Below are 15,598 nucleotides of genomic sequence, written 5' to 3' on the forward strand. Positions count from 1 at the left end.
TTTATTTCAATTCAACTGGTTAATGCAGAGTATAGAAATACAGTCACAGTGTTGACATGTAAGGTACGTTTTATTTCTCATGAACGTACACCTTGACATATGTTACACATTGGCCTAGATGCTTCAAAAATTATACACTTGTTGGAAGTTGATACAATTTCAGGCACATAGTTTTTATGTTTTATAAGTTTTTATTTTCCTTAATTTCTTTTGCTATTTCATCCTAATTTGGTTTGACAAACATGTTCAGTTTTATGCACTAACTTATTTATGATATACAGTAGTAAAGAAAAAAAAACAAGGAAACAATTCTTATCTATGAGATGTGTTTTTGATAAATGACAAGAAGATATTAGGAATGACTGTTGCAATATACATGGATATATGGTAAACTTCTAAGAAAATGTTGAGCATTATACCAAAAGAATGTTTATTGGAGGAAATAAATGTGCTCTATTTTAAGCCATATCTAATGTGCAGTTTTTGTTCAGAGTTACTGTATTTAATATTCAATAATTTGACACTAGTGTAAATCTGTTATGGTATTGTGGGTATAGTCCAGAGTGAAAACTTTATTTTCTGATAGGCTTCTTGGAAACCTTATGGCACTCTCAAAACAGATGCAAGCTTGATATTGATATCTAATTAAAAAGCCCCTATACATCAGGAATTTGAAAAACCCATTTACATTTTTGGAACATAAGAAACAAAGAATAAACAGTGTCTTTCATGTAGAATTAATGGTGAAGAAGTGTATAGATCAAATAACTATGAGACTGCTTAGCCATAGTGGAAAAGTAGGAGAATGTTAAAAAAAGAAGAAAAGATAATGAAGTACGTGTTTGTAAATGGGAAGGATTGTGTGGAGCATTAAAGAAAAAAAATATATATATCATGTATTTACCAGCAGTAAGTGCAATGATGGGGAGAGAGAGAGTGGAGGAGTAAGAAGTGAAAAGGAAAGAGAGAGGGAGCTGTATTATTGACTGAAAGAGATTAATTTTTGTATGATGAATTTTAAAAACATCGTGCCACTTTTTCTCCTTTGTATTTTTTTTCGAGGCCCTCCCATTCTACTGATGTATTCTTTACAAAAAATGAGGCTCATCTCACACATTATTTAGAGAAAAAAATCATGTGCTAGAATCTTTGACCGAGAAAGCCTGATCAATATACTGTTGAAGCGATGATGTGAAACCATCTTTTTTAACAATCATGCACTATTCATAGTTCAGACATTTGGTGTAAATCTACATTCATACATTTCTTGATAGTATTTCAATGCTTTCTCTACAATTCTGCGTACATCTGGCGTGATTCTCTGTCCGTTATACATCTCTTCTGAATAATCAACCTTTTTTCTCGATGTCGCTATAAATCCCGTGCTTTGCATCGCTCTTGTGTGGAAGTCGCAGAGAAGTCCACTCTTCATAAGTTGACCCATCGACGTATTAGCATAGTTCATCCAATCCTTGCCCGACGATGCAGGCTCCCATTTGAGAAGCGCGTCGCTGTATTCCAATCCCGTAACCTCGCAGATTTTCTTCACGCACGCCGCAGGGTGCGCGACAAGATCGTCTGAGTCAATGATGAGTGGGTTTGGATCAATATTCGCTTGTACATGGCGCCAAAACGCGTGTTGTCTGCGAAACGCCTGTCCTCCTCCGGGATAGAACTTGTCGTCCGATAGGTCGAAAGTGGTATCGTCCACCAGGCCCTCATGCTTCTTATTGAAGGCAACCACCGCTCGACGGTAGGACATCGCAGCCAGAAGCGGATCACGTATCAGGAAGACGTATTTGTATCCGGACTCGACTGAGGGGAGATATTGGTAGTAACCATCGACGGCCAGGCCGAAGTCTTTGACGATGACGAGACGACTGGATGCGTTGTCGAGACATTTCTTGACCTCTGGATATCTGCAAAGATACAAACGATGTATTTCAATCAGAAATGTAGATTAAGAACAAATCATACGAGTAACATATTACAGTCTGTTAAAATGATGGGGTTAACACAACAGTAAGATATCACTTACGACAATTGTCGTGGGTCGCTCGAAGGCTGTCGAAAGTTCGACAGATCATTGACATTGAAATCAGTTCCTTGGTTTTTCATGAAAACGAGGGCCTTCTCGAATTCTTTCTCGTTACCCTCGTATGCAATTGGTAGTTTCATTCCCGTTCGCCTTTCATATTCGATAAGTGCATGTCTGCACGTTATATACGATTCCAACCAAACTTCGTGGTCATCGTCGACCCCGCACAGACATTTCGTGAGCGTCGTTGAAACTGAACGTGGAACGCCAGCCAGAAACACACGAGACTGTGTAACAACACAGCTCTTGTCAGCCATGTTGGAACCGAACAGACCGACCCTCGATGACTAAAGCACAGTCTCAAGTTCTTTGTCATTCCTAGTTCATTATCGACCTATCACCTCTACTCAAATTTTCTAACGTACCTCTCTTCCCCTCTCGCTTTAATAGTATGCATGCCTCTCCTGTACGCTTGCTTGAACTATGGCTGGCTATTACGATAGGGTTTCCAGGCGCGCCGGAACACTTTCAGTTTTGGGGGGGGGGGGCAAAATCCCGAAGGGGGCACAATATTTTTGACAGCGTGAGATACCGATCAATTAAATTACGTAATACGCTTATATTGACTCAAAAAACCAGAAATTACATTTTTCATGCAATATCCTTTCAGAAATATTTATTTATGTACATTTGCATACACGGACGACGCGAGAGAGAACAATTATTATAAGTTTCAAGGAGTGTATTAAGCAGAAGAAGCGTAACAACAGAACCAAAATACATTCTAATCAATGTCTTTTTGAATTCAAAATGTCAAACTGTTCTGACGTGGCAGACGACGATAAGCGCTTAAATCCCCATTCTATTTAAATAATTTCTGACCTCAGCATTGGAGAGAGTCCCTGATTATCCATGCATAGGCAAAACGTTTCATATTTTGTAACTGGAGGAAAAAGAAATATGACCTGCTTAATTATTGTCCAACAGTTTAAAACTTTTCTGAAAATTTAAAACATTACTCGATTTATGTGTTTCCTTTGGCTGCAAGCACTTTTGGATGGCCCCTTCAAAATCTTCTTTTTTCTTTACATATTTTCTGGGGAAAATGTGACCTAGGAAATGATGAATATCAAATTCCAGGAAATATTCATTTGTAAATAATCATGAACTAACAAACTACGGCAGTTTATAATGTACATTATGTAACATTATTTAGAAGAAAACAATTACATTCCAACAGCGGATGTGGTTGACGGTACACCATGTGGAGTTTTCGAAAAAAAAAGTGGATAGAGGAAGAAGTAAAATTGATAGGAGGAAGTAAACAGTTGATAGTCGAGTAATTTTTTGTTCAAACGGGCGTAGTCTTGATAAAGACAGTAAACCAGAAAAGGTTGAAGAAGAGGCTTGATTAGTTTATAGATGAGTACTCCTGCTCTGCACTCCTTTCGCCGACTCGATCAAGCTAGCATCTTCTCATTTATCCAATAAGCAATTACTCAATCCTCTATAACTCTTTAAACTTTTCGGTTTTACAGCTATTTCCAGATTCCATATATTGCTCGAGTAACTAGCGTTCACGCGCGTTGGTGATATCTGGTCCGGGGAGCGTTTCATGAAAGGACTTGTAGGACGTTTTATCCGACAAGTCCTGTTTTATCCGACAGTTACTATGGTAACAATGCTTCTCAACCAATCAGAATACAGAAAAGTTGTCAGATCTTACAACTTGTCGGACGAAAATATTGATGAAACACCACCCCGGTCTGAGCGTTTCTGGGCGACCTCGCGTTTGTTAGCCGACACAGCCAGCATGCAAATTTTTTAGTCTGAAATGTATTCATTATAATAGGCCCCCCATTCCACAGAACGGAGACCATTGAAAGACCACTGAAAGACTTAAAATTGGTGAGGTCTTACAGCGGTTTTGAAGATCAATGAAATTGTTCATCTCTGTGGAATGGCTCAGAAAGACCCCTCAAAGAACTCTGAAAGACTGATGGATATTTCTTGTCGTACTGGTCTTAGACTAGTCCTCTCGAGATCTTTAATTGGTCTTTCAGAGATCTTTTAAGCAATAAGTGATCTTTCAGAATTATTGAGAGACTGCCGAAAGATCAATGAAAGACTATGAAGACCTTTGAAAGTTCATCGAAAGACCGCTGAAAGACTGCTGAAAGACCACTGAAAGACCACTGAAAGACAATATTCCTGTAAGACCGTTGTAAGACTGTTTTGAACCGTTTCAAAAAGTTTTGGAGCCCATGAAGACCACGAAGATCACTGAAAGATTGGTCAAAACTCGTGTAAGACCTCAAAGACCATTGTAGGTTCATTGAGAGACCTCTGAAAGATCAACCAAAATTCATGGTCTTTCAAAAGTATTCCAGCGGTCTTGTTCTCTGTGGAATGGGGGTATTAAAGGTTAAACGTTATCACACTGTAATTAGATGGAAAAGGGGCTTATCAAAGGTATGTTTCACAGAGGGACATGTTCGTCAAAAGACACAAGGCTTACTAAGATGTGTAATTGCCCCGTCAGGGGCGAAATTTTTTCATTTTTGACAAAAGAAATGACAATTCTTAAGCAGAAAAGTGCCTTTATCGTTTACTTTTGTCCTTAAATAATATCATTTTTCTACTTTTAGGGGGGCACATTGGGGGGGCAAAATCTCGTTTTGCCCCCCCAAAATTTTCTTTGGGGGGGCAAGTGCCCCCCCTGCCCCCCGCTTCCGGCGCCCTTGAGGGTTTCGTACCGAATTCCTCTGTTGAAAACATATCAAATATGATCCCAAAATAACAAAAAATATAATCGTTAACACGATCTATTACCATGCTTACTAATCATTCTATGTCACCTCTTACGTTTTATTCTTGGTCTTACTACATCAAGTTTTACAATTTAGAACCACTTAAAACATCTACTTTAATTTTGGGGTATCAGCAGATGAGTGTATTTTCATATATATTTGGAATAAGTGTAGATAAAGCAAAGAAGCCAATTAACTTTTAATTGCAGTGAATTACAAACGTCGACATCAAAAAAGTTTCCAGATGGGGGTAAGATTTCGAAAGCAACATTTGAAATACATTTACTTTTAAAAAATGTTTCTTACTTATAGAGCAATGTGCGGAGAAGGAATAAATCATGGTGCTGTTAGAGACGAGTCACAATTATTGCCCCCCCCCCAAAAAAACGTTCCGTTGTCTACATGACATATAATTCTAAAAATCCTCCATTGTTTTCCGTGGCCAAAGTCCGGTGCTTCGTAAACAAATCCTTCCTTTTTATCTTGTTTATATGACAAGGCGAAGAATAAGTGTGCAGTTTGCTTTTCGATATACAATGAAATGCAAATACACGATTGTTTGAAAAAAAAGAATATAGTGTGAACCTGAAACGGTCAGAAAAAATAAACCAAATCGATTACAAGTTATTGTGTACGTTATATCAGGCCTACCTCCCCTGGCCGAAATGAAAAAAAAATAAAATCCGCAGTATGTTGCTATAGGCCTACGTTTTCATAAACTGATAAATGAGAGAGAGAGAAAAAAACTGATTAAAATTTTGAAAAAGATGATATTTACCTTTTGAGCGTCTTGTAGCAAATGTAAGTTTCCCGACCTTATTACAATGAGATGACTTCTGCCACCATTCTTTACAACATTTTACAGTTGCGTAATGAGCCCAAAATTTTGGATGGCCAAGTATGGAGTATTGGAGATTTTTTTTAAATTGCGAGTAAGAGAAGCGAGCCAGCAAAAATCTTTACTCTTTTCTTACAAAATCTAATTTTGTGATAGATTTTGACATAATATTGAAAAAATGATATCATATTTCAGTCTTCTCTCTTTCTTTTTTAAAAAAAATTTCTCCTTTTTTCGGTTGTGATTTTTTTTTCGGGGGGGGGGGGGGGAGGTGGCAACGACCCCAAACCCCCATCTCTACGTCACTTAACTTTTAATTATTATAATCTTGATTGTAAGATTTTGTTAAGACCGTTTAATCCCTATTTACCTTCTAAACCGCTTTGAAATTTAGGCGGGACACCCCTTTGAACAAAAAATGAGACAATGAAAGATCGAAAACTTTGAAGCCTTTGGCCCGTAGTCTGAACTCGGGTTTAAATTAGACCCTGATTTAAAGTTGTGGTTTAAGTATGGAGAGCCAATTGGAGCACAAATACTTTATAGTACACGTTCAATATATTAATTGATATGACACCAAAATTGTTCATAATTGTCTGGGAATGATAACTGAAGTATTTTTTCCTCATGATGAAAGCAAAAGGAAACAAAATAGTAAACATAAGAAATATACAATATAAACATATTTTTTTGTATTTTTGGTTCACCTTAATTTTAGCACAGAGTTAGACAGTGGTCTAAGTTAAACCAGACTTAAGAATACGGGCCTTTGAGTATAGATGGCTGCCAATCTGCCATCAGATAAGTTAAGAAAGCAAGCGTTCTACATAAACGGTCTGAAATGGGAAATGTTTGATGGGCTAATTAGGATATCGCAGAGTTTAAATTTTAAGAAAGGGTCGTGTTCCCCTGCTGAAGCACCACTGGTGTAAATCCGGTCCAAGCAGTGGGGGGGGGGGGGGGGGGGTGGATGAAAGCAACATATTGAGCTGAAAATTAAACATTTGTGGGACACCCGTACACCTAAGCCTATGTATACAGGGTATATAACAGTGTACATGATCCGTTTATCTTTCGGTATAGGCCTCTAAGGATTTGTTCATTGGCTATAATAATGAATTTGTTGTGTTGAAGTACAGCTGAACCATAGCTGATATCAAAACGCGAGCGAGCGAAGCGAGGTAGCAAATTTTCAGTAGTTAGATTACATGATGACCAAAATCATCTTTCATGAGGTGTGATTATTGGATAATGTTACGAATGAGCATGGCGAGCGAGCAAATTTTCAGTCGGTGGAAGAAAGAGTATTGCCCCAAATCCTCTTTTAAGTTATGCAAGTGGTGTGTAATTTTCACATCAAGGGCTATATGTACAGGGGTATATAACTGCCCATAACCGAGTGCCACTAGCAGATCCAGAGGGGGGGGGGGGGGAGGGGCAAAGCTGCCCCTAACCCCACCCCCCCCTTTGAGAGGCACAATTAAAATTTGTAATGTAAAAATGCCGTTCAAACCGAAGTGTTTTTTTTTTTGGCTTGTAATTGTTTTTGTGGACGAAAGATCCTTATTTTTGGGTTGAAAACCTTTTTTTAATCTTGATTTTTTGCTTGTCAAATTTATCCTCGGGAAAATGTGCTTCCCTTTTGGAAAATCAATGAGTCCGCAGCTGCTGCGTGCATATTAATACTACTATCATTCGCTTGACATGCTAGAAGGATTATCATAATGGTGGTTATATTGTAATGGATTTGTTGTGACGTAAACCAGAGGCGTCGATCCAGGGGGGGGGGGGGGCGATCGTCCCACCAATGAAAATATTGGGAAGAGCAAACATATCGTTTGCCCCCCCATAATTCCGCATGTGCAAAAAATAAAATATGATTGTAATGTTACACAGAAATCAGCAAGCGTGATTGAGATACACAACTCGTTCTTTCAGATTCGAATATACAAATTTTCAGCTCGCACTTCGCGCTCGCATCCTTTCTGTAGCAAAAACCCATACTTTTCATGATTAAATAGATGAATACTATATCCCGTTTTCAGTTCTAAACCTCAAACCTCAAAAGAACTCGCTTCGATTCGCAATAATTCGCAATAATCTGTTCTTTATTAAAACGTCCATTAATCTCAATTTTTCAGATCGAAATATCAAAATTTTCAGCTCGAGCTTCGCGCTCGCATATATATATATATATATATTATTTTTTTTTTAGATACCCATCTTAATCATTGGTACCAAAAATGCTAGGAATATCAAGTTTTCAATCAGAATATATAAAGAAATTTCAGCTCGCTCTCGGCGCTTGCATTATTTGTGTATTATGTTTCCTCCTCATGAGTGACTTCAAGCAGTCCTAAACAGGCATCTTTCTTTCCTGTTATCAGGTCAGTATACTAAAAAATTTCAGCTCGCGCTTCGCGCTCGCATTAATTTGTTGGTATGATATGTGTGTGTATATATATAGAGGCGTAAATAATTCAAGCATTGATGCAAAAAGCTAGCCCAATAAAAGAGATACTTGGAAGCTACGTCTAGCATCAATGCTTGAATTATTTACGCCTGCATAGAACATGATGCGTTGCAATACACGTTCTGCAAAAGGCCCTCTTCCTTTGTTTATATATATATATATATATATATATATATATATATACATATATATGTGTGTGTGTGTGTATATATGTATATATCTATAGGCATATGTGTGTGCTTGAGTTTGTTTTTTGTGATCATTGGCGGGGCCATTGGAAAGTTGATTCATGATTTTGCCCCCCCCCCATCTGAAAAATGGATCGACACCCCGGACGTAAATTACTGGATTACAGGAAGTATCCAAATACGAGCGAGCGAAGCGAGCGAGCAATTTTTCCATATTTGGAAGAAACAGAATGATTATCAAATCGTCTTTCAAGGGAGCCTTACAATGGGATTGCGGCGGTGAGCGTATAGTTAGCAAGCCTACATATAAGTATCTTAAGTCGTTAAAAAATATGCATTAAATACAGAGGATGGTATTATCAATAACGTAAACCTTAGGATACAAGAAATATATAAAAAGGTCAAATAGTGATTTAAACATACTTCAACAAAGATACCAGATGACCCCTCCCATACGTTTATTAAAGGATGATTTAATTCGTTTATGATAAAAGTTGTAGTTTTGAAAGTCATCGGAATCAGATATTCATAAATGGACTTATTTTAACTAAACTCTCATGATGCAGTGGATAACCTTTGCAAGAATCCAAATGTAGGGATTTTTCACGGCCAAATTCTTGATTCATTGAAGGATTTTATTGAAAATATCCATTCTCACAGTCCAAAGACTGAATTGCAATGGTAATTGGTAATTGTAAGAATAGGTTGAATGCTGGAGCGGGGCGAGCGCACGAGAAATTTTGCACTTTTAGAATGCAAAATTAGGGCAATTTACGCACTTTGATTGCATTTAAAGATGAATCCACACAGTAGTATTAACTTTGATGATTTAAAACAAATATTTTTTCTATCTTGGAAAGTGTGTGTGTAGGGGGGGGGGGGGGGTGATTATACATCCATGCCATCCCCCCTCTCCGAAAAGTGGGGGATGTAGGCCCCCATCCGTCCAGAATTTACGCCCGTGTGAAGCACATTTTATAAAATATAATTTATTCCTTTTACATTTTGTGAATAAAAAGCTTGTGACTTACGAGAGCATTCTAGGATCACACGACGGCCCTGGAAGGTTAGACAGATCATTAACATCAATATCAACATCCTGATTCTCGATAAAAACTGCAGCTTTTTCGTACTCTTTCTCGTTCCCCTCGTAGTCGACTGGTAGCTTCTGTCCCGTCAAATTTTTATACTCGATGAGTGGAAAATAGGAGGATATGTAAGGCTCAAACCACGCAACATGGTCATCATCGACAACGCTCAGACATTTCAGCAGCGATGTCGACATCGAGCGCGGAACACAAGCTAGAAATATTCTACGTTGTAGGGGAGTCGAACCATTTTCAGCCATTTTTGATAGCGGTAGACTTTGACCTTTCAACATGATTGTATGCCAAGCGCAGTATTAATGGGTAGATGAATGAATGAATTTGTATTTAGGATTGATCTTCACTTTCGCTCTGTGATCAGGCCTAGATATTTCTGGATGTCGTAAATGAAAATAAAATATGTATTAATGTATTCGTATTAAATAAGGGCAAGGGAAGTATAGGCCTATACAATAGCCTCTTGATTTCTTACTGTGCCTCAATCTCATGTCTGACCACCAATATATGGTATCTCTCTTTCCCTGTCTCTCTCCCATAAAACCATAGACTTTGTTGAAGTTCCATGCTCACAAAGAGTCGAAATAGACCGGTCACAACGTCGGAAAGCCAGTCCACATGGGCGGAAATCTCAGGGGAAAGGGGGATGCATCCCCCTACCCAAAATAGTAGGGGGGGGGACACAAAATCAAATGTCCCCCTACTATTTTTGGCCGGATCGAAATAAAACATGAATTTTGATGACAACCTTATTTTCTGGATGACAACCTGTTTTTTTTGCTTGTCAAATTTGTTTTGGTTGAAATGACCTTACAGTTTGGTGTAATAACCCCCTCCCACCCCTTATCCCGGCCTCCTACCATGGGGAGAGATTTCAGCCCTTGCCAGTCCATAATTTGTTTCGTAATGATGTATTGTCGTAAATGCATAAATAATGGTCTTAATAGATCAGTGTGCTCAACTTCGTTTCCCGTGGAATGTCCTTCCTTTTATGAAGAATTATGACATGGATGGATGGATATCCATTGTTGAGACTCAGTGATCAGGGCCCGTTTCATAAAACGTGTTAATAACGCAGTTACAGAAATCCTTCTATCTGATTGGCTGATGCTAAATTTGTTACAACAAGCTTTTATGGGACTGTACCCTGATCAATGGATTTTTTCGTAAATAGGCAATGATTTATCATGTATACTACAATTATTTCAACACAGGTAGAATATTGTCGTAATAGTTTCCGTTGAGCCAACGGGTAGCACGTTAAGCAAACAGTAAAGTTTAGATAACACATGTGGAGCATTATTACGTATAGTAGCAAGGCAGCTAGCAAGAAGGATAAACTCCTATATTCAGTTCCCTGTCAAAATCCAGACGCTGGTCCAAGATCTAGCTAGCTTTTATACTGTCGAACAAGGTGAATATCGTCAAGTTATGGCGGATGCCAAACGATCTCGTCTCTTCTTCATTTGCATTCCAAGGTCTGGGTCGACATCAATCCTTAAATGTTTGAGCTTCATTGACGGGCTCGAGGCGTGGTTCGAGCCGTATGTCATCGCCAAGATCGCTATCCGAGAGTACAAGGCACATGCTGGGAAGGACCTACCGACTGATTGGAAAGAAGAGAACCGTGCCGAGTTCGACCACGCTGCTCAGTTAATACATAATATGAATAAACTACCTTTAGTAGAAGGAAAGGATTTTGCGTAAGTAGCATTAACTCTTTCCTTTAAAAACTTAATAGGTTTAGGCCTATAAAGTCCATAAAGTCCAATAATCAAAAGCTTTCTACATGTATAGATGTTTGAAAAAAATATGTAATGACCGAGTATATTTCAGGCTATATTTGCAAATGGCTTAATCCACTAACATTTCTCCCACTTCAAATTCAAGATGTAGGATCTATGATCGTTGTGGAATTTCAGGACCTTCAGTATCTGTCGTTGTCCTTATAGGTCTACTCGAAATGCTAGTCTTTAGATATTTAGATGAATGGCAATGGAGGAAATCATAATTCAGCAAACCGTGATAGTTTGATGCAAGAGGGTTTACATGATATTGGGTGACTCTTTTACATGTGCCTTACCATCCAACACTCAACCACTTCAGAATTTATGAACATTAATAAGAATGATTTGTGCCGAAAAGGCACACCTTTCCCGTAAATTTCCCCCAAAGACGTCGACAAAGCCATGTGCTGGAGAAAATTTTGGCGCGTTTTCTGGTCTGGCCGAGGCGCGTGAGTGACTCAGCTAGGGATTTGGCAAATACTCAACATTTACACTCCTTTTTCTGTTTGCTCATTATAGCCATGTTTATTTTCAACTGTTCTCCTTTATTTACTCGGGTGTTTTTGCTACTTTACGTTGAATTGTAATCTTTGTTTATGACATTCTCAGTTGAAAGTAATGGTCATTACTGTGTAGTGACCTCAATCAATAGAAAATCGCACTTACAATAAGAGAATTTGATACAGCTTTCTTATTACCATGACTACCAATTGCCCCAATATATACCAATCTTCTCTACCATGAGAAAATCAATTTTCAATCATATATGTTCTTTTCCTTCCTATAAAATTGAAATCGGGATCTAATCCAGTTCGCGTGGAAATTACTGCGCCAAATATCAAAATCCCATTGCTTTATACAAAAATCCCATTGCTTTATACAAAAATCCAGTAAAAGAGTAGTGTGATCCACATCATTCATGTTAATCTTAAAAACAGATAAAAAATGTCTTTGTGATAATCTTTGTGGCTACTTTCCCTCACTTATTATGCAAGAATAGGCATTTACCATTACATAATTTTAATTCAGTTCTCTGTCTACAGGCATGATTATAATGCATTATTGAGGCAAACATTGAACAAAAGAGATCCCTTGGTATTGTACTATTAAAAGTAAAATTTTGATAATGTATTTGAAGGAAAATAACACACTGTTTGAATTATAAAGAATTCGAGTTCTTCTGTATTGAGATTAATACCTTGGTCACATTTGCTGTACGACGAGGCGAACACAGCCGTATTGTTAATTTTAATTCAAACCACCGATATGTAGTTGGTAAAAAAAACACGTTAAAACGGCTGTTTTCCACTCGCCGTACTGCCGCCGTAGAGCAAATGTGACCAGAGGTATAATATACTGTATTACACCCAGACTATGGATCTTTTTCTTAAACTGTTAAATAAAATTTCAATAGCAAATTATATGTCAATCTATATATCATTTCTCTTTGCAGGTTTTCGGAAGTGAAACGACGTCTTGAGAATCTAGAGAGCGCTCAGGTCGTCGTCAAAGACATGGGCGGCTCATTCTTTGGTTCTCGAAAGCAATACCTCCCTTCTCGAGAAAGCGGCTACAAGTACGTCTTCATAATCCGAGATCCACAACTTGCTATGTCGTCCTACAGAAGAGCCACAATACAGACATCTTGCACCATGCCAGGGTACACTGCTGGCAAAACAGAAGAGGACTTTGATCTGAGAGTAGATGATCCTTACTACTACGCTGCCGGTGGCAACTACTTCAACATCCATGCAGCCTGGAAGTATGTACGAGAAAACTTTGATCCAGACCCTTTGATAGTAGATTGTGAAGACTTGATGGCCAACCCAAAGCCATACCTACAGAAGATCTGTGAGGTTGGAGGGTTGGAGTTCCACGATGGGCTCCTAAACTGGGATACTTCCACCGATATCATCAAGACCTGGAAGAATCCTGGTGGAGTGCCGAAGATGCTGGCAACTGGTCTTGGGTATTTCCATCGAACAGCCATCAACAGCTCTTGTTTTCAATTCAGTAAGAAAGAGAAACCACCACTCTCCTCTGCAACAAAAGATATTCAGAGGGCGGTTGCCGATGGGACAGAGTATTACAATGAGATGTATGAACTTCGTTTTAAGCCTTGATTGAATGGGGGTGATTATTTAAAGAATTATGTTTCGACCCTCAGTTACATCGTTTTAAGTTAAAATTTTCTTAAGTAATATCTTCATGGACCAAGCCTGTCTTTGTAGAGTTCGAACCTAGACATGTTGGATTGGTGTTATATCCCTCACATTCTGTCTAATGACACACGAATTCTCACACACAATATATTTAACCTGAATGAAATATTTTTAAATTTTCCATTTTATCATTGTACATCTTTTCAGAGTTGGATGGTTCCTATGCAATCTTCCAACGGGATTCGAATGTGCGCCATTTTTTAAAGCAGGGTAAAGGTGGTCGTAAATACACTGGTAGATTTGAAAGGGTTTTCATGGTGCTTTTCATTTGGGATCTTTTAAAGGTGCCACAACATTCTCTCCAGCGACATTTGCTCTGGTCTTTATATCTCAAAGGGGGTAGGGATAGAGTTAGGATTGTAATAGAGTTTTGGGTTCAGAACAATGTATGGTTAGCGTATACTTTTGGAGGCTAGAATTTATGTTTGGCCTGACGTGTAAATTTTCAACCAGAGAAATTGCTGCCGGAGCAAATGTCATGGACCCCTTTTAAAAACCACCCACATATTGTTTTTATGGAAAATGTAGAAACCATCAATTTTTAAACACATTTAAAAGGGTATTGCCTTGTTAAAATCAGGGTATGCGGTGATTAAAAGTGTGATGGATAAGAGTCACACAAGGGGTAAACCTGTATTGCTCGAATATTTATCAGAACCAGGAACATCCCCATATACACAGAGCTATGTGAGCGATGCTTTTTTTACTTTCCATTTTGTATATTAAGAATGGTTAATATCATTCAAATCATTGAAACCTTGCATAGAGGATACCTTTCGAAATTCAATTCAATATGGATATCGCATGCATTGTATTGACATCTGAATCGTATCTTATTTTGCTTGTACTCATAGAAACTAAGGAACCTATAAATTGCCATCGAGATTGTGAGATACCTTATCTCACCAAGTCGACATATTATAAAGTGTTGTATGCCGACTTCACTTGGCGAGATACGTAGACTCTCGCAATGTCGATATATGAAAATTGTTTGTCAACATGGCGAGATACAATATCTTGTCAAGCCGACTTATGACGACTAGGCCTTGTGGACATACCATTTTTTTCATATCTAATCGGCGAGACCGTGACGTATTTTGCCATGATTTCAAGTCGATGGTACTCAAAAGCTTCCCGACACATGTACAAGTTTGTCAAATTAATAAAAGAATTAGACGAACAATTCTTTATAGTTTATGATTTTGTTTTGTATTGAAAAGAAAATAAATTTATGAAGACAAAAATTAATTATTGAATAAACTTGCAATATTGATTATTTTGTTAAAAATTGTCGCTGAGTATTACTGAAATTGTAATTGCAATCCAAATTTCTCACAGAGCAATCATATGAGATATTCGCAAAAAAAGTGTCTAAGAAGGGGCAAGTCTTTACAGGTGCCATGTCATGGAGCAGGAAAAAAAATGAGTGAGGGAAATAAAAAACTTTGTATTCCACATCACCCATTTTTCTGTTTCCTGACAAAAAATAAGAAAAAAGAAAGACAAAGGTGAATCCCCCTGAAGTTTAATCTCACCAACAACCAATTAAGGAGATACCAAAGTCAAATATCGAATGGGATATCATTTTGTAAACTACAAAAGAAAGAAATTGGGGCTCTAACATCAGTTTACATCAGTGGCATACCGTGGGTCACGGCATGGGGGGGGGGGCACCAGCAAAAAATTTGAGTCACTTAGGGAGCGCGCTTCGCGCGCTCAGTGGTCAGGTATACTGACCTAATAGAGATATTTTATGGACATGAAGTGCCATTAAACGAATATGTATCTCACTGATTAAATAATGCGAGCGCGAAGTGCGAGCTGAAAATTTTTGATATTCAGAGCTAAAAGGGGACATTATAAGCAATTTTGTTTTAATCATGACACGTAACTGTCTCGCTAAACAAACGATGCGAGCGCGAAGCGCGAGCGAATTTTTTTTTGGGTATCTATTGACCCTAACCAGGGAAATTTTAAGGACTATATTTCAGAATCCATTAGGAGTATAAATATCTCACCATAGTCATCTAATGCTAGTGCCATCATGTGCTGATTTTATTAGAATTACATCTAAACACAGTCATAAAGCACCTTTTGTAGTAATCATGATTATCAAACGCATCTTATACTAATCAAATA

General features: G+C 38.1%; 2 protein-coding genes across 3 annotated transcripts; one reads left to right on the plus strand and one right to left on the minus strand.

Moving 5' to 3' along the window:
- Window positions 1-1,135: 1,135 nt before the first annotated feature.
- Window positions 1,136-9,706, minus strand: LOC121412572. 2 transcript variants are annotated; one of them, XM_041605360.1, is made up of 2 exons: window positions 9,379-9,706; window positions 1,136-1,919 (listed from the first exon to the last, which is right to left on the minus strand). In XM_041605360.1, exons 1-2 carry the CDS (start codon window positions 9,693-9,695, stop codon window positions 1,232-1,234), a joined length of 1,005 nt encoding a protein of 334 aa, XP_041461294.1. In that variant the 5' UTR covers window positions 9,696-9,706; the 3' UTR covers window positions 1,136-1,231. The 2 variants fall into 2 exon arrangements, with proteins under 2 accessions (XP_041461294.1, XP_041461295.1); XM_041605361.1 differs by lacking the exon at window positions 9,379-9,706 and adding an exon at window positions 2,039-2,331.
- Window positions 9,707-10,855: 1,149 nt separating this feature from the next.
- Window positions 10,856-13,776, plus strand: LOC121412573. The gene is made up of 2 exons (XM_041605362.1): window positions 10,856-11,153; window positions 12,691-13,776. Exons 1-2 carry the CDS (start codon window positions 10,882-10,884, stop codon window positions 13,358-13,360), a joined length of 942 nt encoding a protein of 313 aa, XP_041461296.1. The 5' UTR covers window positions 10,856-10,881; the 3' UTR covers window positions 13,361-13,776.
- The last annotated feature ends 1,822 nt before the right edge of the window (window positions 13,777-15,598 follow it).

The sequence above is a fragment of the Lytechinus variegatus genome, chromosome 4, assembly GCF_018143015.1.
Source record: "Lytechinus variegatus isolate NC3 chromosome 4, Lvar_3.0, whole genome shotgun sequence".
In the NCBI taxonomy this organism is placed as follows: Eukaryota; Metazoa; Echinodermata; class Echinoidea; order Temnopleuroida; family Toxopneustidae; genus Lytechinus; species Lytechinus variegatus.